At 43.7% G+C, this 25,603-nt stretch overlaps 1 protein-coding gene across 1 annotated transcript in view; it reads right to left on the bottom strand.

The window, feature by feature from the left end:
• The window catches only part of LOC115083176 (extracellular calcium-sensing receptor-like), a 139,713-nt gene that overhangs the window by 89,613 nt on the left and 24,497 nt on the right, over window positions 1-25,603 (bottom strand). The window contains exon 4 of the mRNA XM_029586982.1: window positions 266-557. Within this exon, the coding sequence (XP_029442842.1) occupies window positions 266-557 (292 nt within the window). The remainder of the gene's footprint in view (window positions 1-265; window positions 558-25,603) is intronic.

Genomic DNA, 25,603 nt, shown 5'->3' with positions numbered 1-25,603 from the left:
ATCCCTGCTATGGGGGAAGAGGGCTAAAGCCTTCATTGCCGAGCCTCTCTTGGCCTCCAACTGCTAATTAGAATTTAGGTCCATGCCAGTCAAAGCTACAGGACTGAAGGCATTCTACTTGAGGGAGAGATAGCATGGTATCACCTCAAGAGGCAAGCGGTACTACACAGATAGCTAGCCCAGCAGAGGCAGACTCTAAAGATCTAGAAGCGCAAAGGAGCAGTAGAAAGATTCTGGAACAGGAATATTTTCATTATCTTGTTACCTGTGGGGAGTTAAAGATTCCCAGAATCCTGGCCATAGGGAGTGATAAGGATGACATCATTTCCCCAATAACACCAGCTAGCAATGGATGCGCCTGACAGCTGTAAGCAGGAACAGGACTCTGCTTCTCCGATAGCAGTGCCAATATTCCCCAGATGGCTCTCATCTCAGACATGCAGGAATCAAAGATGCGGAACCCCAAAGTGATATTTGGTAAAAGTTCTGGAGTTTTATTAATTTCTTCTATGGCAAATATCATAGCCAGCACATCCCGATAATATCTAATGTGGAACCTGTGAAATTCAAAGTTTGCAGTTAAGAGTCTATGTCTACTGTGCATCCACCAACAAATGAGAAAGATGAAAATTTTTAAAACTATGCAGGCAGGTGCAAGGTCCACAGGTACTTTTTCCTGTGGAGTTTGCATCAGTTCTCTAAGGGAAAGTTTGAGCATAATTCCCTTTGAAAATTGCTCAAGAAAAATTACCTGTAGCTGTTTGCACTTACTTTTTCTATCAGTAGCTTTTCTGAGCAAAATAACCTACATAATTTTGAAAATAAGAACCACCATAAGAACATAAGAATCACCAGACTGCATTAGATCAAGGGTCCATCAACCCCTGTTTCCAATCAAATCTTTTTATTGTAAGAACAGGGAACAAACAGAAGCAAAGTACAGAGCTTCAAACATACAAACATTGTTGAAAATGTACGGTGTAGCACCTTCCAAGCTATACATTGAATACAGAGATACACAGTTCTGTGCCCATGCAATGATACATCCCAGATATTAAGTAAATCATGACACTGTAAAGTAATGGTCTACTGACTTCCACATCACCAGCCAACTGGCAATCGGATGATGTCGGATGGTGGCTTCTTTTTCATATTTGTAATAGAGACAAACTGTAAGCCACCAAAAAGAAAAGTTCAAATTAGTGGCTGTTTTCCAATTGCACAATACCATCTGGACGGCTATGAAGAATAGGAAATCCATCAATTTCCATTGTGGAGGGGGCAACAGAGGAAAAAGAGCAAGAGATTTTACAACAATATTATATGATAGGGGACTGGAAATATTTAGCAATCGAGATATCATGCCCCAAACATGTCAAGAATGATTAGTAATTAAACAATAAAATACAAGATATGAAAGTGTAGCTTTAGATGAACTACTGGACCAACAAGCATGAGATGGGAATAAACCTGCTTTATACATAGACCAGGGAGTCCAAATTGCTTTATGTGCCAAAAAGAACATAGATTGAGTAACATGTGATGAGAGAGAGAGTCTCAGAGATTTATCCCAATAAATAGTCCAAGGAAAATCGTTTGCCAAGGACAAATCATGAGTCCTTGTTTTCTCCAGTTCAATATATTGCTTTAAAGATGAGAGCTTAAGATATTTGTAAATGTGAGAGGCTAGATGACCATGTTTGGCTAGCAATGTTAATAAAGCAAATGTTGCTCACCTGTAACAGGTGTTCTCACAGGCCAGCAGGATGTTAGTCCTCACATATGGGTGACATCACAGGATGGAGCCCAATCACGGAACACTTTTGTCAAAGTTTCTAGAACTTTGACTGGCCCCTACTAGGCATGCCTAGCATGGCACCAACCCTGTAGCCAGCAGGGGTCCCCTTTCAGTCTTGTTTAATAAGCTACAGGAAGTGCCAAAAAATAAAATAAGAAACATAACGAACCTAACATCACGGGGCGGTGGGCGGGTTTCATGAGGACTAACATCCTGCTGTCCTGTGAGAACACCTGTTACAGGTAAGCAACATTTGCTTTCTCACAGGACAAGCAGGATGGTAGTCCTCACATATGGGTGAGTACCGAGCTGAGGATGTCCGAGTATGCACCAAATGTACCCAGGTGTGCAAGGCACTAGGACTGGGGTGAAATTTGGCCAAGGGCATCCTGAACCCTACCGGGCAGGCGGAAGTCAAGTTGTGAATAGGTTACGTGGGACAGATTGGCCGAAGATGGAATCTTGTCTTCTGGCCTTGTCCAAGCAATAGTGGGTTGTAATTTTTTTTTTTTACTTTTTATTTACCCTTCGGGACCTCCAACTTAATATTGCCATGATATTAAGTCGGATGGTGCACAGAAAAGCAGTTTTTACTGCTTTTCTGTGCACTTTCCCAGTGCCCGAAGAAATTAGCGCCTACCTTTGGGTAGGCGCTAATTTCTGAAAGCAAAATGTGCGGCTTGGCTGCATATTTTGTTTTCTGAATCACGCGGGAATACCTAATAGGGCCATCAACATGCATTTGCATGTTGCGGGCACTATTAGGTTCGGGGGATTGGACGCGCATTTTCGGCCCCTTACTGAATAAGGGTTAACTCTAGTGCGTCGAAAACGAGTGTCCAATGGCAGGTTAACAGTGTGCTCCGTCGGAGCGCACTGTACTGTATTGGCCCGTATGTGAGATAGTGAAGTTCACAGGATTGGAGAGACTCGAATGGTGGTTTCATGAGCCGACCCAAAACTAGGTTGAGGTCCCAAGAAGGGGCCGGAGGACACAGTGGAGGCTTGAGATGAAGCAAGCCCTTCAGAAAACGTGTTACAAGGGGTTGTACTGATATGGGAACATCCCCGACACCTTTATGGAAGGCGGCCACCGCACTAACATGTATTCTGATGGAGGAAGTTTTTAGATCTGACTCCGACAAGTGCCAGAGATAGTCCAGAAACGTTGTGATTGGACAGGTAAAGGGGTCAAGGGATTGGGAAGAGCACCATGACTGAAACCTGTTCCATTTGTAAGAATAAGATTTTCTCGTGGAAGACTTCCATGAAGCAATCAGGACACGGGAAACTGATTCAGAAAGGTTAAGTGGCTGAAGGATTAACCTTTCAACATTCATGCTGTCAGGGATAAGGCTTGAAGATTGGGGTGGCGCAGGCACCCGTCATTTTGCATAATCAGAAGCGGGTCCTTTCCCAAGGGCATGTGCCTGCGAATGGAGAGATCCTGAATTATTGGAAACCACATTTGGCGTGGCCAGTGAGGTGCTATCAGGATCATGGTTCCCTTGTTCTGACGTAACTTCACGAGAGTCTTTGAGAGAAGTGGAAGTAGAGGGAATGCATATAGGAGACCCGTTGTCCATGAGAGGGAGAACACATCTCTTGGCTGATAGTGTTGGCTGCGAGTGAGAGAGCAAAAGTTCTCTACTTTGCGGTTTTGAGGTGATGCAAAAAGGTCTATTTGAGGGTAACCCCATTGTTGGAAGATCGAGTCCGCTATTGAGGGGTTGAGAGACCATTCGTGCGGTTGAAAGGTGCGACTTAGCTTGTCTGCCAACACATTGCCCACTTCTGGCAAGTAGGTGGCCCTGAGGTACATCGAGTGGGAGAGGGCCTCCCATATCTGTGCAGCTTCCTGACACAGGAGGTAGGAGCCCGTGCCTCCCTGTTTGTTGATATACCACATGGCCACCTGGTTGTTCGTCTGAATCAGGAAGACTTGGTTGGAGAGGCGATCCTGAAATACTCTGAGAGCATATCTGATTGCTCGAAGCTCCAGGAAATTGATTTGGTGTTTGGCTTCCTCTGGAGACCAAGTTCCTTGTGTCTGCAGATTAGCCACATGGGCTCCCCAGCCGAGGTTGGAAGCATCGGTGGTGAGAGTTATTTGAGGGTCTGGAGCCTGGAAGGGCAAGCCTTGGAGGAGATTGATCTGATTTTTCCACCAGGCAAGAGACTGAAGGAGTGAGTCGGTGACGTTGACAATGGTCAACAGGGGCTGAATGCATTGAGTCCATTGTGAACTTTAGAGTCCATTGCATGGCTCTCATGGCTAGGCGGGCCATTGGGGTGACCTGAAGTGAGGACGCCATTGTCCCAGTAGAATGAGAAAGCGGCGTGCAGCGTGTAGCGCTGAGACTGCAGCTGGTGTGCGAGAGAGACGAGAGTGAGAGCTAGTTGTCGAGGTAGAAAAGCTTTTGCCTGTAAGGTGTTCAAGTCTGCCCCTATGAATGATAAGGTTTGAGATGGGACTGAGTAGGATTTGTTGTATTTGACAAGAAATGCTAACGAAATCAGAATGTGTAAGGTAAGATGTAGGGACGACAGAACAGTTTGCTGAGTGGAAACCCTGATCAACCAATCGTCTAGATAGGGGTAGATGTGAACACCTTGAGTCCTGAGGAAGGCTGCAACTACTACGAGACATTTTGTGAAGACTCGTGGTGCAGACACGAGGCCAAATGGAAGCACTCGGTACTGATAGTGCTTGGGGCCTACCAGAAATCTCAGGTATTTGCGATTGATATGGAGTTATTGCAGTATGAGTGTATGTGTCCTGGAGGTCTAGAGAGCAGAGCCAGTCTCCTCTTTGTAGAAGCGGAAGAAGAGAACCCAAGGTTACCATTTTGAACTTTTCTCGATGGAAGTACTTGTTGAGGGCATGTAGATCCAGAATTGGACGAACGCCTCCCAATTTATTGGGGATTAGGAAGTACCGGGAATAGAACCCTAGGCTGTGCTGAGAGTAGAGTGCTGGTTCTATTGCCCTGGACTGGAGAAGGAGGGAAACTTCCTGTTCTAGAAGGATGGAGTGATCGGATGTTCTCCACGTCAGTAGAGGTGGGGAGTCCAGTGGAATGGAGAGAAAGTTGAGATGATAACCTTGAGCAATTATGATTAGGACCCACTGGTCTGAGGTGATTGAGTGCCACCTGTTGTTCAAATGGCACAATCGACCTCCCATTGATATGTGAGGCAGTGGAAGCTGGCTGCTGCTCTCTATGCAGGAATCAAAAACCGGAAGCAGGGCCTGGCTGAGGAGCTGCTTGCGGCTTTTGTTTGCCCCTCCTCTCGGAATTCCTTTGTGTCCAGCAGAGCGGGAGAGTCAGGGAGGGCGGGTGAGCCCCCCCTTCTTCTGCCTGCAGTGTTAATTGCTGTTACTTTACAATTGCCTTTTCCTTTCAAACACAATTCTGTGCATCTCGTTTTCTTGCGTTCTGCTTGTGACAACCCTGTGTTTATTTCCAGCTACTTTCATTTCCTAATTAGATTTCATTTATCCTTAGAAGGGGACGTATTGCTTTTTCTTGAATCAGTGCTTCCACGGTGTTACTTCCTGGTCTTAAAGTTTTCAACTCCCCGCTTGTCTAGCAGTGCGGAGAGAGGGAGAAAGGGGTCAGCTAAGGGGGGATACTGAGGGACGGCCAAAGCGACAAAGGAGAAAAAGAGAGACTCCATTTTAATGAATTGATCAGTTTAGTTTAAAAACCGAAATTTGGGTGTTTAGTTTAAAAACAGATTGGCAAGGAATTAGAAGATATTAAGCATAAGAATGTTTACTTTCGTTTACAGTGAAAAGAAAAGGAAGAAAAAAAGGAGAAATCTTTATCTTGTCAGTACAAGGAATGCAGAAATTGAACCGTCAGTACTGGAATTATGGAAGAAAAAGGAAGGGAACTGAGATTGCCTTGAAGGAAAATGTTCTTGGGACATTGAGAAAAGCATACAGAGATTTGGTCATCACACTGGCACACTTAAAGTACATCCCTAAGCCTTTTCTTGCGTATTTAAAATTGCCCTTCCCCGGAAGCAACAGCGTTATCTCAGTAACAATGTTTCTGTTGCAGGACTATATCCCAGATGAAAAAAAAATTAAAGCTGAGTATTAATGAGTACAGTGCCTCCTAGAGGCACAGCAATATAAAAGAAACAAAGTAGCTTTATGACCGCAATTTGCTGAATTCATATCAGAATGTTTAGTTTCATTTGAGCTGTAATTTCTCTAACCTGTATGTTGCCAGATTTTATATTTTCCCAGGTCAATAGCAGATGAAACGGTTGAAGACTATTGAAGATTACATTTTCTCCTATTTCCCAGTTTTTCATTTTTAAACAGATCTATCTTTTTGACTTTTACTTTTGTTTTATTCTAGATCGATCTAGACACTATCTAAGTATTTTTTTCACACACTTTTTGGCCTAATTTTTTTTGATCAGGGGTTTGAGCTCATCAGAAGAAAAAATATGTGTTACTTGTTTGTTTTCTGTGTTGTGTGTCCTTACACCTGAAGAGTGAATGAAGTTGTGTGTCAAAGTTTAATGTTGTATATAAAAACTGATGGAATCTTTTCCCTGATTAATCTGAATTTGTTTTGCTCTTATGTTAGATTCTGATCAGTAACATACCCAGTACTGTATTGAAAGGCTGTGCTTCGATGTCACTGAAGTGCACCAAGCTGAGAGAACTGTTTGCCCCGCATGCATCATTGAATTCAGAGATTATCCCATCCTTATAACTGCATCCTTTGCCATGGAATTGGACTGTGAACTGTTTCCAAAGAAAGCCATCGTACACCTTTTATCATACTTTTCATCATAGAAACATAGAAACATAGAAATGACGGCAGAAGAAGACCAACCGGTCCATCCAGTCTGCCCAGCAAGCTTCACACATTTGTTCTCATACTTAACTGTTTCTCTTGGCTCTTAGTAACCTTATGTTCTAATTCCCTTTTCACCCCCACCATTAATGTAGAGAGCAGTGCTGGAGCTGCTTCCAAGTGAAATATTAAGTTTGATTAGTTGGGTAAGCGGCAGCATAGCTCTCTGCCATGAAGCAGAGGGCAATGCTGGAAATGTGTGAAGTATCAGTTTTTCTTTTCCCCTGTCATTGAAGCAAGGAGTCATGCCGGACATGCACCGAAAGTGAAGAATGCCTTGAAAGTCACATTAACTATCATCAAATATTGAAAAGCCTAATAATTGGTAATACCTATAAGCCCATGAACCCATCCCTGTTTTTTTTTCTTTTTTTCTTTTCTTTTTTTAATTGGGAGATGGATGCCCTTCATCCTTCTACTCTGTGAAGGTGGACACCTACCACCGGCCACTGGCATCCCGCTCCGTTAATGCCTCTGTGGCTACTGCCGCTCCATGCAGTGTTTTACTACCTGCTCTTTATATGCGTCCTCTAGAACTGATGGATCCCATCCCTGGGTTTTTTTATTATTTATTTAATTGGGAGATGACAGCCCTCCATCCTTCCGCTCCGTGAAGGTGGACACCTACCACTGGCCACTGGCATCCCGCTCCGTGAATGCCTCTGTGGCTACTGCCGCTCTGTGCAGTATTTTACTACCTGCTCTTTATATGGACACCTACCTATGGACATCAATTGATTTTCTTTTGTGTGTTCATTGCTTTGTGTCTTGCTCAGCTGCTGTTTGGACCTATTTGCAAATGCCATTATTTAGACAGAAATAATGCTGTTTTTCCAAGTTTTGTAGCATTTTCCAGTCTAACTTCCACTACTTATATGCATTTCTCCACTGAATCAACTAAATGATTATGTAATATGTCTTTCTTTACCTTTTGTCTATGAAAGCTGCTTTGATCACATTACTCAAATACCATGTCCCACTGCTTGCCCTCTTAGAGTGAGATATGTCTTAGTATGGATCAAATGTTTTCTTGAATTCCTTATTCTTTGAGTATCTGTCTTTTTCTCTGGATCTTCTTTTTTTCTTATAGTGTCTTTTACTTCCCTAAATGTTTCTAATTGTTATGTTGTGGGGGAACCAATATGGGAGATAATTGGCCATGAGAAGAAAAAAGAATGGGATTGGAAATCACCTATAATGTTTCCAGTATTCATTTACCACCTAGTTATGGGACAGCACAGTGGATATTGGCCTACTCCATTGTTGCAACAGCATCCATAGACTTACACAGTATTGCATACTATAGCTGTAGGCAATTCCTCTTGCTTGTCATAATCCCTCAACTATACCACGAAAGCTCAAATGATAATTTTCTATTGGCCCAGTATAATGGCCTATTACGACCCAGCCTCCTGGGCTCAGGATGGCTCTTGGGGGTTACAGAACTCCAGTATACATATTAAATCGTACTATAAGACTGCAAGCTGTTGTAGAAATAATTACTAATGAAACTGCAAAAGCACTGAGAATACTAGCTGCACAGCAAAAGGGTTTCCGGAATGCCTTTTACCAGAACTGTCTAGCGTTAGATTACATACTAGCTTCAGAAGGAGGACTATGTGGAAAGTTTTTTTCTCACGTACCGGTACAGATATGGAAAGGATTCGAAGTCAGTGATCCATTTGGATCCCTTGGATCATGGTTCTCTAGATTAGGCTCAGGTTTGAAAAATTCTAATTGGCTGCATGTGTACGATTGCCTTGCTGGGACTTGTTGTCTGCCTCTGCTTACCATGCCTTTGTATCTGCCTTCGGAGATGTCGCGACCAAGTATCTGAAATGTTGATAACCCAGACCAGGGCATGGATCATGTTAAACCAAGCTGAAACCTTGAACCTGCTACTCCTGGATTCTAATGACATCAACGCATCATCATTCCCCACCGCAAATAATAGCTATCTGTGAAAAATGAGCACATTGGTACTAGGACGGGTAAGTCTCTAGCCACTAAGGAATAGCCTTGGTCAGGCGGAACAACCTAAGACAGGCGATGTGCAACGCAGATAGGTGTGAAGGGTTCCTAGGAGAAACCCTTCAAAAGGGGAGAATGTATGAATGTGCTTAGTGCAGGTGACTTCAGAGTTCAGCAAACAAAACTTAAAACAGACTGATTTCCTGGACACCAGCTGCAGTGCAAAGGGCGGACCAAGGGACCCTAGTAATAAAGTACGTACACATGGACAAAATTAATAATTAGTCATAAGGTAAGGGGCGGGTACACGCAGACACCTGTTGTTTGGCTGAAGGTAACCCTTTATAATACCATGCCCTAGCAGTGTAAGGCTGAATAGGTTTTGGGCTTGCATCCTTTGCTATGTAATGCCTGCTATTTCTGGAGAAACCACGCCTTTCTCCATAATAAACTTCTCACTGTTTGACTAAAGATGGTCTTTATTGGTCTTACTAGTCCGAGGTTTTACAGTATCTGACAAGACTTGGTTTTTTGAAATGGTCTCGTAGAGCGAGTTCTAGCCGGTAGCAGGTAGGATTTCTTTGGACGGAAGAAGGACTTCTTAGTGTCTTTTCGGAAAGGCTGTTTTGAGGAGTACTCAGAAGGCATCAGAGAGAGCTGTCTCAGGGGCTCATGATGGTCCTTGAGTTCCGCCACAATTTGTTGAATCTGTTCGCCGAACAGATTGTCTCCTACACAGGGCAGGTCGGATAATCTGTCTTGCACTTCAGGGCGAAGGTCCGAAGACTTGAGCCAGGCCCATCTTCTTGCCGAGATAGCAGCTGCAGATACCCTGGTAGCAGTGTCAAAGATATCGTAAGATGATCTTATCTCATGCTTGCCCGCCTCAAAACCCTTGTTTACTAGGGTTTGGAGCTTATCTTGAAATTGCTGAGGCAGGGAGTCTGTCAAGTCTTGTATCTGCTTAAATAAGACCCTGTTGTACTGGGTCATACAGAGCTGATAAAAGGCGATTCGGGAGATGAGCATTGAGCCCTGGAAGACCCGGCGACCAATGGCATCTAGAAATTTTTGCTCCTTGCCTGGAGGAAAGGAAGTGTGGGGTTTTGATCTCTTTGCCCTCTTTTGGGCAGATTCTACAACCGCAGATTGGTGTTCCAATTGAGGTTTTTGAAAACCTGGGGCTGACTGTACCAAATAAGTGGTGTTGGCCTTCCTGTTGACTGGAGCAATAGAGCCAGGGTGTTCCCAGTTCTTTTTGAGGAGATCCAGAAGAACTTGGTGAATAGGGATGGAGGTTATTTCCTTGGGAGCATCCAGGAAATGTAACAGCTCCATCATTTGATGCCTGTCATCTTGTTCAGTCTGTAATTGGAAGGGAACCGATTCAGACATCTCTTTCACAAACTTTATGAAGGAAAGGTCCCCTGGAAGAGAACGCTTTCTGCTTTCAGTAGGAGAGGGTGGTGAAGGCAGGTCATCAGTGTCTGGTGAAGAATCATCAGTCCAGGTATCATAGGGATCAGCACCTGCCCCTCTAGGAGCCCGAGGGGGGATGAGATGATGGAATACCTGAAGGTCCTGGTCCTGGTCTAGGCTCCGACGGAATCGAAGGAATAATTGGAGGCACCGATGAAGGCATCGAAGGCACAGGTGCAGGCATCGATGAATGATCGGTGGCACCGACGGATGCATCGGCACTGGATGGATCGGTGGCGCCGACAGACATATCGGCATCGATGGCTGAGGCATCGGTAGGACTCCTGATGGAGGGATGTGGAACGGTGTTTCTCCTCCCAATGAAAAGGTAAGTGGAGAGGGCACCGGTGCCATCGGTGACCCGGGATCCATGGTGGAAAAGCGGCAATGAGCACTTCCATCCTCGAGAGCAGCGGTGCCAACGCTGCCGGAATCGGGTCGGTTCCATGATAGGTACCGGTGTCGGTGCCGGAGGAACTTGGAGTTGATGCATCGCCTTGTCGATGGCCTCCTGAACCAGCCGGTCCAGTTCTTCTCGGAGACCTGGAGCAAGCAGCCCCGGCTCCGGAACAGAAGAAGGAGGCAGAGGCATAGCCGGAGGGACTACCGTTAAAGGCGGAGTCGCGGCTCCCAATCCCCTTTCGGGTGAGGGTTGCCTCGGTGACCCGGTCGCCGAAAAGGTCGGTGCCTTTTCTGGACGGGGTTTTTTCGACGGCGGCTCGGACGATGGCGAGGTCAATGATTTTGCTCCCTTGATGGTCCGAGACTTCCGATGTCAGTGGCGATGTTTCTCTCTACAATCCCCTCGGTGCTGAGGGGTGGTAGAGGTGGTTGAAGGCCGAGAAGTCATCGATGCCGGACGGTCACCGGTCGGTGGTCGATACTGGCACGAAGTTGATGGTGCAGGTTCTGACGATGTCGATGCAATAGACGGCGACAGGGTTTGAGCACGGAAGAGAAGTTCCATCTTCTCCATTCTGGCCTTGCGACCTTTTGGTGTCATTAGGGCACATTTGGCGCAGGTCAGGACATAGTGCTCACATTCAAGACACATTACACAGACCTTATGAGGGTCTGTTAGGGACATGGTGTGATTGCAGTCCGGGCACCGACAGAACCCTGATGCCATGGCCATGAAACATTTAAGCCACGGTATGGTCGATGGCCAGTAGGTCGCGAGGGCCAAACGCGACGGGAATCGACCGAAAACGGGCAGAAAACTTACCGGAGTACCGTGGCTTGAAAAATTTGAAGGAGGGACTCCTGTGGGGTAAGAAAAGTTGTAGTAATTCCGTGAGGAAAATTCCTGTCAGGAATCTCTGTGGAGCTCCTTAACTGCGTGGCTACTGCTGCGTGGAAAAAAGAAGACTGAAGAGGGACCCCTGCTGGCTATAGGGTTGGTGCCATGCTGGGCATGCCCAGTAGGGGCCAGTCAAAGTTCTCGAAACTTTGACAAAAGTGTTCTGTGATATGGGTGACATCACAAGATGGAGCCCAATGTGAGGACTACCATCCTGCTTGTCCTGTGAGAAAGATATCACATCTAAGGAAGATGAACATAAAAAGGAGTGTAACTGAACCCACAGGAAATGTTGAGTGTGAGATAATTAAAAAATATTGGTCAATTAAGGAAAAGGTAATAAGGTCGACCAGAATCCAGCCCAATCCCAAAGTAGCCAGTCAATCAATTTATGAGTAGTGAAGTATCTGGAGCTGAACAACAAGCATGACAAGACTGATAGTCTCCAAGGAATTAGCAATTCTTTAATAGTACATTCTGCAATGTAAATTGTGGTGTAAGTAGCTAAGAAAATGGGATGGAAATGAAACAGAGGCATTGAAGAAAATTCTGGTAAGAACCTGAGAGGCACAGGATCAGCTATTGCCTCTTCTACATCTAACCATAGAGGAGACTGGTCACAAGTCCGGGACTCTGTTAGCCAGGTGAGGCTTTGCTGCAAAATAAAAGCAGTGTGGTAAAGAAAAAAATCAGGGAAATTCACACCACTCTTAGTTCTAAACAGTTTCAACTTTCGCATAGCAATATGAGGAGTCTTATTGTTCCAGAGAAAACAAGATAATAGAGTATCAATTCACCGATAGAACTTACAGGAGTAATAAATCAGAAGCATGCTGAGTATGAAATTAATCTGTGCTGCTTAGACCATCTTAATCATATCTAAGTGACCCCACCATAAGAGAAATAGAGGTGACCACTGGAGCATACTATCTGAAAGGAGGATCGAAATTCTCTCTTCTGCTTTTGAGAGATGGTAACATTGCTATAGTTGTATAAATAAAAGCCCAAATACTTCATCCCATCAGGAAGCCAACAAAAAACTGTAAACTGAGAATCCACTTCATTAGCCCATCCGTTAAGAGGCATCATTTCAGACTTGCTCCAGTTAATATGATAACTGAATATTGAACTAAATATAGAAATGTAGTGCGTAATGGCAGGTACAATGGACTCAGGTTGACGCACATACAGAAGGGCATCATCGGCATATGCCGATAATATATGCTCTACATCTTTAACCTTTACTGAGCTGTCCTGACATAAGGACAGCAATAGCGGTTCAAGAGAGAGATTAAACAATAGAGGAGAGAGGGGACATTCTTGTCTTGTGCCTCATTGTAAAACTATCTGTTTAGATAAAGTTCCAATAATCGAGAGAAAGGTGAGAGACTGATGGTATAATAGATTTATAAATGAAATAATAAAAGAAGTTAAATAATGTAGCAAAATCACCGGGACACATTTTCAAAAAGGAATAGAACTGAACTCAAGCATTCAGATAGGATCACAAAAGGAGCATGTCCAACTCCTCCAATATTCCTGAGTAGAGGAAGGATATCATCAAGATATTTTGTAAGATACGCGCGTATCTTATAAAATCCGGGGTCGGCGTGCGCAAGGGGGTGCACATTTGCCGAGCCCGGCACGCGCTGCCTGTTCCCTCCGAGACCGCTCCGAAATCGGAGCGGCCTCGGAGGGAATTTTCCTTCCGCTTCCCCTACCTAACCCACCCCCCCGGCCCTATCTAAACCACCCCCTACCTTTGTTGGCAGATTTACGCCTGCGGGCTGCTGGCGAGCCATCACCCGACCCGGGGGCTGGTCCGGAGACCTCGACCACGCCCCTGGGCCGGCGTCACGCCTCCCGCCCGCCCCGAAATTTGCGCCGCCCACCCGACACGCCCCCTTTGTAAAGCCCCGGGACTTACGCGCATCCCGGGGTTTGTGCGCGCCACCGAGCCTATGAAAAATAGGCTCGGCGCGCGCAGGGGCCTTTTAAGAGGGTTACGCGCATAACTTATGCACGTAACCCTTTTAAAATCCGGCCCACTGGTTCTATCTTTCACATGCTGTCTCATTCTCTCAAACACACACATATTTATTTATTTATTTAGCATTTTTCTATACCGAACTTCATGGTTAAATACCATATCAGATCGGTTTACATCGAACGGGGGATAGAGAAACTTGTAACAGAAATGGAACAGTACAAAATAATCAGAAGAGAGCAGTAAGTTACATTAAACAAGGTCTATAAACTTGGAGGCTTTACAGCTTAGAAGTAAGAAGAATAAAAGGCCCAAGAAGGGCAATAACTTAAACACAAAAGTTGTAATGGATTCAGATTAAACAGGAAAAAATATTATCTGAGGAGTTAGGATAATCATAATAATAGGCAACAGAAATAGTAGCATGGTTCCGTAGCTCGTGAATAGGTTGTTTGTCTATTGTTACGCGCATAACTTATGCACGTAACCCTTTTAAAATCCGGCCCACTGGTTCTATCTTTCACATGCTGTCTCATTCTCTCAAACACACACATAGGCTCTTTCACTCTGACATGCTGTCTCACACAAACACACACACTCTCACTTCCACATGCTATCTCTCACACACATAGAGGCTCTCACATGCTGTCTGTCCAAACATACAGGCTCTCACTTACACACACAGTCTCTCAACTCACTCTTTCTCACACACACACTCTACAGGGCCTTAGCCTCCCTCTCGCCTCTGGGCTTCCGCAGGTCACCATGGGATGGGCTTAGCGGCGGCCCTGATCTTCTTGGACTGCTGCAAGGTAGGAGTCGTAGGGGCCCTGCTATAAATGCTGCTTTTCTTCTGTATGCGGACGGATGCTTCTCTTCCTTTGTCCAGCAAAGCTTTTCTTTTAGGGCCGCAGAGGCAGAAAGGAGAAGAAGCACCTGGAGGTTTTGAGGTGACTCGTTTTCTTCGGGCTGTGGTGGGACGAGTTTCACCATGGTCCTGCCGATCTTTCTCCCGCACGTGGCCACCAGAAACGTTGTGCACGGCCATGCACATGCGTAGCTTAGAGGGAACAGTGGTTGGCACACAGCATAGGAACAGCACACTTCCCTGCTCAACTGCTGGTAAGATGAGGTCCACCAGCGGCCGCATGGGCCTCCCATGTCGGCCATCAGTGCCCCCTATGGCCCTGTACCTGGGGGGCATTGTCCCCCCCCATTCCCTGTCTCGGTACGCCACTGCCCCAAAAACAAAAACGTGAGGACCGGTCAGAACCTCAGTATACCTTAGCACAAAACTATACAGAATAAACACCCAAGCCACACACTACTTCTAATCTATGCATAGTCAGTATCCAACCATTCATAGTCAAAGCCTCCTAAAATCCAATCTAAATCCAAATTTGAAACCACACCCCAAAAACAAACTGTTCACAGAACAAGACCCAAACCACACCCTAACCCCAGACTGCAGAAGAAGATCCAAATCATGTATCAATCCCAAACTGTACATAACGAAGACATAAACCAAACATTTAACCAGAAATTGAAAGATACAACCAAATACCTACAATTTGATTCTAGGAACCCTGAGAGTCTGCAGCAGGCACAGTGCTCATAAGTCAACAGCCTAGGGTCATGAAGAAGGCATGAGCTCAGACCCTCGTTTCTGGTTCTCTTCCCCACCAATGATTGCTTTCTTTACAAACAGGAAACACCCAGGGGAGAGGGAAGAAGAAGAGATGCCAGGACCATGTGCATACTTAGAAGTATAAAGGCCAGTATTTAAAAACCTGGAAACTGGATAATTTATTTGCTTAAAACTAACTGGAGTTACAGCATCCTGACAGAGAGGCTCCAATAAAAGGAAAAGTAGCACATGTGCCTATAAGAAAAGAACCACCAGAGTTAAAAGATTCCAAAATACCCCTGACAAGTGATAAGCAGATTGTTGAAACCAATGAAAACATACTTTGTAATGTCTGTATGCTAATACCAATATTCTGTAAAGGTGGGGGAGTTAGAGAGTATAGCACTGAATGATGAGGTAGACATGATTGGCATCTCAGAGGCCTGGTGGAAGGAGAATGGCCAATGGGACAGTGCTATATCAGGGTACAAATTATATCGCAATGATATGGTGGTGGGATGGTGCTTTATGCTAGAGATGACATAGAGTCCAACAGGATAAAGATCCTGCAGGAGACTAAAAGAAGAATTTTCAAAAGTTGTGTATGTAAAAATGAGAAGTTACACATGTAAAATAGAACATACGTGCGTACATGCTATTTCAGAAACCTCAACATACGTGCGTAAATCAGGGACCATGAGTAAATGTCAGTGTGAAAAAAGGGGCGGGCCAGGGGCGATCCACTTATGTAAGTTGCTTTTTTATAAACAATTTACGCATGTAAATGTGGCACTTTATTCGCATATATTTACTTCTGTGCAATATCAGGAGTAAGTGATAGCAAATATCTTAAAAGTGAAAACATGACTAGGTGGGGGGGACAGGTTGAAATGGGGGGGACATTAAGGTGAAGAGCCGGAGGTTCTTCATGAGCTGCTGATGGACTGGGTGAGCTGGGAGACTAAGTGGTAAAACTGGTTATTTCATTATTGTGCGCATGTTAGAAAATCTCATAATCCACGCATGTAAAAGCCAACTTACAGGAATAAATGTGTCTAAATAACCCGGTAAAATCTACTTGTATATCCCTTTAAGATTGGAGGTAAAGCTATGCATGTATATTATTTGCACATACTTTTCTGGCTCAATTTGATTATCCAGCTAAGTAGCGAATTTGCAGCTACTTAAATGGACAAGACACTACTTAGCCGGATAAATCTGAAACGCGCTACTTGTCCGTCCAAATAGCACTTTTCGGACTTATGCAGCTAAGTAAGACAACCAGGTAAGTCTGAAAAGCCCTACTTAGATGGATAAATCTTAAAGCCCTACTTAGATGGCTAATTCAGATAGCTGGATTTGTCTAAATAGTGCTACTTAGCAGGCTAAATCGCAGTAATAATGGGACATTTCAAGTACCCCAATATTGATTAGGTAAGTGTAATATCAGGACATGCTAGGGAGGTAAAATACCTGGATGGTTTAAATGACTGCTACATGGAGCAGTTGATCTGGGAACCAATGAGAGGGGGAGCCATTTTAGTCCTAATTCTTGGTGGAGTGCAGCAGGATTTGGTGTGTGAGGTAATGGTGGTGGGGCCTCTAGGCAACAGCGATCATAATGCAATCAAATTTGACTTAATGCTTGGGAGGACATTAAGTAAATCTACAGCTCTAGTATTCAGTTTACAAAAGGGAGACTTTGTAATGCTGAAGACTTTAATAAACAGTTTGAACATTAAAATGTGAAAAATAGAAAAAAACTGAAAGGTTCAGCTGTGGAACTGGAGAATAAAAGACCCCCTCAGTTGTGGTCTTGGGGGTCTCCATATAGGTCAGCTATGCAGAGAGAGAGTGAGGCAGCGGAACATATATTGCTAAGCTCAGCAGCTAGTTGTTTATTATAAGTTGCTAAAGTCTTATGATCTGATGCTGAAATAAAAAAAAAACAAGGTTATTTTAGATCTGCACCTGGAGCTCTAGTAGCAAGTGAAAATTGCAGTGCTTCCTGTTTGCTATAATGACAAATATCACGAGGTTGTAAGGCCTGTTGGAGAAGTGGACCCCTAGTGCCGAGGGATGATTGACGCTGCCTAGTGAGCAAGACCACTAGGCCCACCCCGTTGGCTGGCGGAGAAACCCTGTGGCGAGTCCAACTGGAGCTTCACCTCTAGCAGCCCCCTTCCCCACAGGTTGAGCCTTTGGATTCCAGGAGCCGGCAGGACTCAAGTGGGTTCCTAGGGCAATCCAAGAGAAGAATCTGGGCGAACATGGGTTGAGGCAAGAGGCAGACAGTAAAACAGGTAACAAGCCAGAAGTCAAGGCGGGCAGCAGAAGAATGGAAGCCAGGCCAGGGTCAGGATCCAGGTAGTCAGTTCAAGACAAACAGGACAGACAACACCAACAGGACAAGCAAGGAAGGGAACAGCAGGAACTGGAATGAAGGCAGATGGGCAAGGAACAGAGCACAGAGGAGCTAGGGGCAAGGCAAGGAACACAGAACAAGGTGCAAGGCAGGAACCTGACAAGAATAGCAACACACACTGGAACACAAAGGCACCAGGAGACCTGTTGCTGAGGCACTGGCTGGCTGCAAGGCAATTCCTTATATTCTCCTGGAGGATGTGACATCATCAGCCAGCGACACAGGAAGTCCCAGCTAAGGGACCTATAAAGGCAGCGTAGAGTGAGAGGAAGTTCTGTCCCGGGGCATTGGAATAGCCCCGGGACAGGCTGTGCCAGAGTCGCTTTGGATCAGAGGTGTGGGACGTAACAGAGGTATTGTGTTAGTATTGCTTAAGACACCCATGATGAGGTACCTCTCAGCATGGAGGGCATAAGTAAATCATGAAATGGGGGACGAGGCCTTAAACTGAGGTCAAGGGGGTGGCTCATTAGCATAAGGGCATAGGTAGATGAGGCAACTTGTGATTGGGTGCAAATTTTAGGTTGATCGATGATTGACCAAATGCATGGAAACATTTAAGGATGTGATGAAAAGAAACGTAATTAAATAATAAAGCAATGATTGGTTATATAATCTTTTAATGATGAATGAGAAATATATTAGTGCCTGTCTGGAACTGTTAGGACAGAGCAATCTGCATTGTAGCTTGGTCTGGTTTTTTTTTTCTTTTTAAATAAAACCCACAAAAGAGAAGTGTTGGTTTCCTATCTGAATTTCTTTTATTTTACCACATTATTAATTGTAACTGTTGCTCTGTGGAGATGACAAAACCAGAGCCCTTGACCAGCTGCTATTAAGCTGCTTTGGTCTTTTTTTTTTTTTAAAGTTCTACACAGCCACAAAGGTTAAAAATTTACATTAGGTGTGGTCATTGTTTAAAAATGAACAAGAAAAAAAAGGGGGACTGATATACCTCTATCATCACAAAAATTAATCACCATTCTGAACAATTTTTTTGTATCGTTTAAATGACCTCATACATGGGCATGGTTGTCAGTGCAATCTAGCATGACTTATTTCTGCCGATATTATAATCATAGGTCATAAATGAAAATTTTTAAAATGCATTGTGAATCCAAGATTTTGGGTGCAAAATCAATTCTTCTTTGAAACATGAGTGAGAATAACATAGTTCATTAGTATTATTAACTATTATAAAGCTACTTAGCTTGGTGTAGTCAGAGAAACCACTTGTAAGCCCAGCGTTTTAAGAGGCTGCAAATGAGACTGCCCATCCACACATTCAAAAAAAGTGGAAGGAAGGCCAAATGACTGCCGGCATGTTTAAAACTGAGGTGAAAGAGGCTATTTTAATCCAAAGACTGCTTTCAAAAATTGAAAAAAGGATCCATGTGAGGAAGATAGGAAAAAGCATAAAGCACTGGCGAGTTAGATGTAAAACACTGATAAGGCATGCTAAAAGGGAATTTGAAAAGAAGCTGGCCTTATAGGCGAAAACTCATAATAAAAACTTTAAAAAATATATCCAAAGCAGGAAACTTGTGAGGGAATCAGTTGGACTGTTAGAATGATAGAGGGGTTGAAGAGACACTTAGGGGAAAATAAGGCCATCATGGAAAGACCTGAATGAATGTCAAATTTGAGGGAGTGAGCCCTTAGGACTGCTGTTAGATTGACGCAGCAAAATCAGGGCAAATCCAGGCTTAGTTCCAACAGGAAGCAGCTGACTCGCCATGGGTAGAGGCCAGGGCAGGCAGGGATCAAGCAAATTTGTGGAGCAGGCAGAGATCAGGGCTGGGGGAGATCGAGCAGACTGAAGGAGCATTCCGAGTCAGCAACAGAAGAACAGTCCAAGGAAAGTTGGACTGGAAGGCAAGGCAAGGCGAACCAGGGCAAGAGAACAAGGCAAGACCGAGAGGCAGGGCAGAGCAAAAGGAAAGCGAGGCAAGGCTGGAGAAAGCTGGAAGACAAAGCAGGAAGATGGCAAGGCAGGACAAAGCAGAAACAATAGCAATGTAGCGCCAACTGAGAAGGCTAGATGATCTGTCGCTGAGGCGCTGGCTGATTGCGGAGGATTTCTTTTCATACCTGGTCAGTATGCGATGTCATCAGCAAGCACCACAGGACGTCCCACCTGTAGGACCTATAAAAATGGTTCAGGAATGCAGGAAGTTCTACAGAGGACCCTTGGATGCAGCATGATGCTACGCCAGAAATGCTTGGAGATGAGGCATGTTACAGCACCCCCTCTTAAGCTCTCCCCCAGGTCTGTGCATTCTGAATTTGTGAGGGAAGAGATGATGGAATCTCTGGATCAGTCTGGAAGCATGGAGGTTGGTTGCAGGTACCCAAGACCTCTCTTTACGTCCAAAGCCCTTCCAGTCAATGAGATGGTATAATCGGCCCCTGTGCATCTTGGCATCCAAAATATTCTGGATTTGGAATTTGGTATCAGGGTCAGCTGTGACACTGAGGGGCGAGCCATGGTCTTCTTTGCATTTCTGCCCTGAACCAGGGGTTTTTTTTGTTTGTTTTTTTAATTTAATTTTTATTAAAAAAATACATCAACCTCAACATCAGATACATGTTTCCATATACATATCCCAGCAGTCATATATTCCAATTACATGGTTTTTATTTTATAGCTCCGCCCCCCCCTTCCCCTTTCATAAATTCCTAACACAGATACGTTACTTAACTAAAGCTCCGGTACATAACAAAAAGGGTTCACAGATTAGCACATAAGACACCCCTATTTCTTCAAACTACTGTTAGTAACTTAGATAACGCACCGTCCATATTCTACTTATGAGCCTCTCTTGAGAAGGAACATTAACTGTTTTTCAACTAGCGGCTATTTCACATCGTGCTGCATTCAAAAGTTGCATTATCAGTCTCCTCTCCTTAGATGGCCCACTCTTCGGATATATAGAAAGCAGAAATATGTTAGGGTCCCAGGGTACTTGTATCAAAAGCATATCCTTAATTACTCGAGATATTAAAGAGCAGAACCCTGTGACATTTTAACAAGTCCACAAAATGGGATTTAACATCCCTACTTCACCTCATTTTCTCCAACAGTGTTGAGAAACGTCCGGTAAATCTTATGCAGCTTATGCTGAGTGAAGTACCATCTGTACAAGATTTTATAATTAGTTTCTGCAGTCCCAGCAACTAACAAGTTCTTAGCTATTGTCAGATAAACAATTTTCTAAAACGTTTTCAGTCACAATTCCCCAAATATCCGGTTCCCGATTACTGATATGTTTAAGTTTATTCCCCACAGCAGGAAATAACATATACATTGTACTGCCTTTAAAACATAATTCTTCAAATGGGATTAGATTGCGCATTACTTGACTTTTAATGGGCTCTCCAAGCATACAATGTCTGATCAGGAGATATATAAAACCTCTCCAACTCAAGCATCCCAAATCGCACTTTAAATTAGTCAAATTCCCAAATTTTTTAATCACAAAATAATTGTTCACAACACCATACACCCAGTCTTTGCCATCTATGAAAGTATAAAGTCATATCCGCCTGTTGATTAGGTCCACTGTATGACTTCATATCCATACTAGGGTAATTCACATCATGTCCGGTTAGTAACACCCTGCAGTTTTCCATATCTTTACTGTCAGTGCCATGAATGGGTTGTCCAGAAGTTTAGCCGCACCCACCCTAGGTGAACCCCATATCTTAGCATACAGAGATGCCTAAGGAATCCCTGCTTTTCCAGGGCTGCCCATTGTTTAAGTGCATTCTTTGGCATCCATTGACAAATCACTCTGAGTTGGGCTGCTACAGAATATTCATAATATTGCCAAACATTTGGTGTCGCTAATCCCCTCTCTCTTTCTTTAAGAATAGGACCTTTCTCGCTATCCAAGGAGTTCTTTTACTCCAAATATAATTGAAGACTCTTTTCTGTAAAAGCTGTATACATTTGTTTGGAATTTCAATAGATAGGACCTGGAATAAATAGTTCCATCGCGGTAATATAGTCATTTTAATCATAGCAATACGCCCAAGCCATGAAAAGTTATACCTTGACCACATCTCCAATTCCTTTATTGTTTTTTCCATCAAGTGTATATAGTTCAATGAAAATAGCTGTTGCCAATGTGCTTCTAATTGTACTCCAAGGTATGTAATTCTCCTTTTTGCCCATTTAAAGAGGAAGTTATTTTGTATTTGATTTACTTGGGCTTCATCTAAATTAAGATTCAAGAGTTCCAATTTTGCAATATTAACTTTAAAACCTGATAACCTTCCAAACAGTTCCATTTCTCGAATCAACATGGGTAAAGAATAAAAGGGCTTTGTTGCTGTAAAGAGAATGTCTGGAAATAGTCATATCTTGAATACTGACTATCCAACTGGATACCGCTGATATCCTCATTTTGCCGCACTCTTTCTGTAAAAGGTTCCACAATTAATGTGAACAGCAGAGGTGAAAGAGGACACCCCTGGTGTATAACTCTCCCCAGGGAAATAATCCATGGAATATCTCCCATTCACCTTAATACATGTTTAGGGAGAAGAACATAGGACTCTCAACCAGAACAAGAAATTCAGGTGCAGGCCAACCTTCTGTAAAGCCCTAAACATGTAAACCCAATGTACACAGTCAAAAGATTTTTCCATGTCTATCTAACATAAGAACATGCATATACTGGGTCAGACCAAGGGTCCATTAAGCCCAGCATCCTGTTTCCAACAGTGGCCAATCCAGGCCATAAGAACCTCGCAAGTACCCAAAAACTAAGGGGCAGATTTTCAAAGGGGTATGTGCGTAAGATACACATGTAACCCCCGAAAACCTGCCCCAAGCTCCCCCTGCTTGCGCTGAGCCTATCTTGCGGCAGCCCGCGCATGTTATAAAATCGGGCGTTGATTTGTTCGCGCCAGGTTGCGCAAACAAATCTGCACCCTCGTGTAAGTTTAAAGATTTGCCCCTAAGTCTATTCCATGCTACTGTTGCTAGTAATAGCAGTGGCTATTTTCTAATTCAACTTAATTAATAGCAGGTAATGGACTTCTCCTCCAAGAACTTATCCAATCCTTTTTTAAACACAGCTATACTAACTGCACTAACCACATCCTCTGGCAACAAATTCCAGAGTTTAATTGTGCATTGAGTGAAGAAGAACTTTCTCCGATTAGTTTTAAATGTGCCCCATGCTAACTTCATGGAGTGCCCTTTAGTCTTTCTATTATCCGAAAGAGTAAATAACTGATTCACATCTACCCGTTCTAGACCTCTCATGATTTTAAACACCTCTATCATATCCCCCCTCAGCCGTCTCTTCTCCAAGCTGAAAAGTCCTAACCTCTTTAGTCTTTCCTCATAGGGGAGCTGTTCCATTCCCTTTATCATTTTGGTCGCTTTTCTCTGTACCTTCTCCATCGCAACTATATCTTTTTTGAGTTGCGGTGACCAGAATTGTACACAGTATTCAAGGTGCGGTCTCACCATGGAGCAATACAAAGGCATTATGACATTTTCCATTTTATTCACCATTCCCTTTCTAATAATTCCCAACATTCTGTTTGCTTTTTTGACTGCCGAAGCACACTGAACCGATGACTTCAATGTGTTATCCACTATGACGCCTAGATCTTTTTCTTGGGTGGTAGCACCTACTATGGAACCTAACATTTTGTAACTATAGCATGGGTTATTTTTCCCTATATGCATCACCTTGCACTTATCCACATTAAATTTCATCTGCCATTTGGATGCCCAATTTTCCAGTCTCAGAAGGTCTTTCTGCAATTTATCACAATCTGCTTGTGATTTAACTACTCTAAACAATTTTGTATCATCTGCAAATTTGATTACTTCACTTGTCGTATTTCTTTACAGATCATTTATAAATATATTGAAAAGTAAGGGTCCCAATACAGACCCCTGAGGCACTCCACTCCCCACTCCCTTCCACTGAGAAAATTGTCTATTTAATCCTACTCTCTGTTTCCTGTCTTTTAACCAGTTTGTAACCAGAAAAGGACAACACCTCCTATCCCATGACTTTTTAGTTTGCTTAGAAGCCTCTCATGAGGGACTTTGTCAAACGCCTTCTGAAAATCCAAATATGCTACATCTACTGGTTCACCTTTATCAACATGTTTATTAACCCCTTCAAAAAAATGAAGCGGATTTGTTAGGCAAGACTTCCCATGAGTATCTCCAATAGTAGCGCAGGTATTCTCTCCTTCTTTGCCCTCCATATCAAATTAATATTTTTCCTAATATTGTCTGTGGCTTGTCTTCCTAGTATAAATCTGGCTTAGTCTACATATACGACCTTCGGCATAATGAAATGTAGCCGCATCGGAAGTATTTTAGCTATTTTCAAATGCAGATTAAGGAGAGATATAAGTTTAAGCAAATTACAGAGCTGGATCTTTCCCCGGTTTTGGTAAAACTGTAGTTCTCATCATTTTCATACATTTAGGTTTTACAGGATCAAACAATAAGTTATACATCTTCACTAGGGGTGGGACCAATAGATTTTTAAATACTTATAAAACTGTGCTGAAAATCCATCCAACCCAGGGGCTTTGATTGATTTAAGAAAAGCTATGGCAGCTACAACTTCAGGTCCCATAATTTCATGGTCTGATTTTTGGCTGGTTTCTTGAGGTATACAAGGTAGAATGGGGGATTCCAAATAATGATACGACGTTTCCTCTCGAATAGAGATATCCGCTGCATATAGGTTACATGGGATAACCTGCATGGCTTGGCAGATTCTACTTAAGAAGTTTGATGGGCAGACTGGATGGACCATTTGGACATTTTCTGCCGTCATTACTCTGTTACTATGGTAAAACTGTACAAAGCGCTTTCATATCTGATCATTATCATAAATAAAGTTACTCTCCTGATATTTTATTTTTAAAATGTGATCCTGTGCTTGTTGCTTTTTAATTGCCAGGCAAGAAGCTTATATGCTTTATTTCCCTATTCAAAATGTGTTTCTTTAACAAGATATAATTCTTTGTTAGGTTTAAAAATATCTCATAAATAAAAATAAAATATAAAAAAAATAGGAATCAGAAAGTAGGAGTAAATGGTCAGTTTTCTTAGTGGAAAAAAGTAAACAGCAGAGTGCCTCAGGGATCTGTACTGGGACCAGTGCTTTTTAATATATTTATAAATGATCTGGAAATGGGAACAATGATTGAAGTGATCATATTAGCAGATAAGGCAAAATTATTCCAAGCTGTTAAATCACAAGCAGACTATGAGCAATTGTAAGAGGATCTTGTGAGACAAGGAGATTGGTCATCCAAATGGCAGATGAAATGTAATGGGCCAGATTTTCTAACATGTGTGTGGGTGTAGATTTGTGTGCGCAGCCGAGCGCATGTTATAAAATCCAAGGTCAGCGCGCGCAAGCCGAGCCCTAGGGGAGCCCCGATGGCTTTCCCTATTCCCTCCAAGGCCACTCCCAAATCGGAGCGGCCTCGGAGGGAACTTTCCTTCTGCTCCCCCCACCTTCCCCTCCCTTCCCCTATCTAACCCGCCCCCCAGCCCTACCTAAGTTCCCCCCTTACCCTTGTTTTTTTAGTTACGCCTGCCAATGTGCGATCCTCTGGCATGGCGGCCATGCCGGAGGCCTCTGTCCCACCCCCAGACCGCCGCCGGACCGGCGCCCTGCCCATACTCCCGGACCACCTCTTTTTCAAAGCCCCGGGACATACGCACGTCCCGGGGCTTGCGCACTTCGCCGAGCCTATGCAAAATAGGCTCAGTGCACGCAGAGGTACTTTCTCGGGGTTATGCGCGTAACCCTTTGAAAATCTGCCCCAATATGTACAAGTGTAAAGTGATATACATAGGGAAAGTAACCCACGCTGTAATTACATGATGTTAGGTTTCATATTAAGAATTACCATTCAAGAAAAGATCTGGGGATCATCGTGGACAATATTTTGAAATCCTTGGCTCAGTGGGCTAACAGAATGGGTGGTCATGTGATGCGCTGCTTCTGAGCAGACAGAGGTGAGAGGAACTTCTGGGACTCTAAACGATTCATCCTAAATTTCACGGGTTTATATCTGTAACTGGAGTTAAAATGAGCAAAGATCACCCTAAGCAGTCCCTGCCTGCTATGT

Source organism: Rhinatrema bivittatum, chromosome 2, assembly GCF_901001135.1.
Source record: "Rhinatrema bivittatum chromosome 2, aRhiBiv1.1, whole genome shotgun sequence".
Classification (NCBI taxonomy): domain Eukaryota; kingdom Metazoa; phylum Chordata; class Amphibia; order Gymnophiona; family Rhinatrematidae; genus Rhinatrema; species Rhinatrema bivittatum.
The sequence above is the reverse complement of the archived record's forward strand: the minus strand, read 5'-3'. Positions and strand labels throughout refer to the sequence as shown.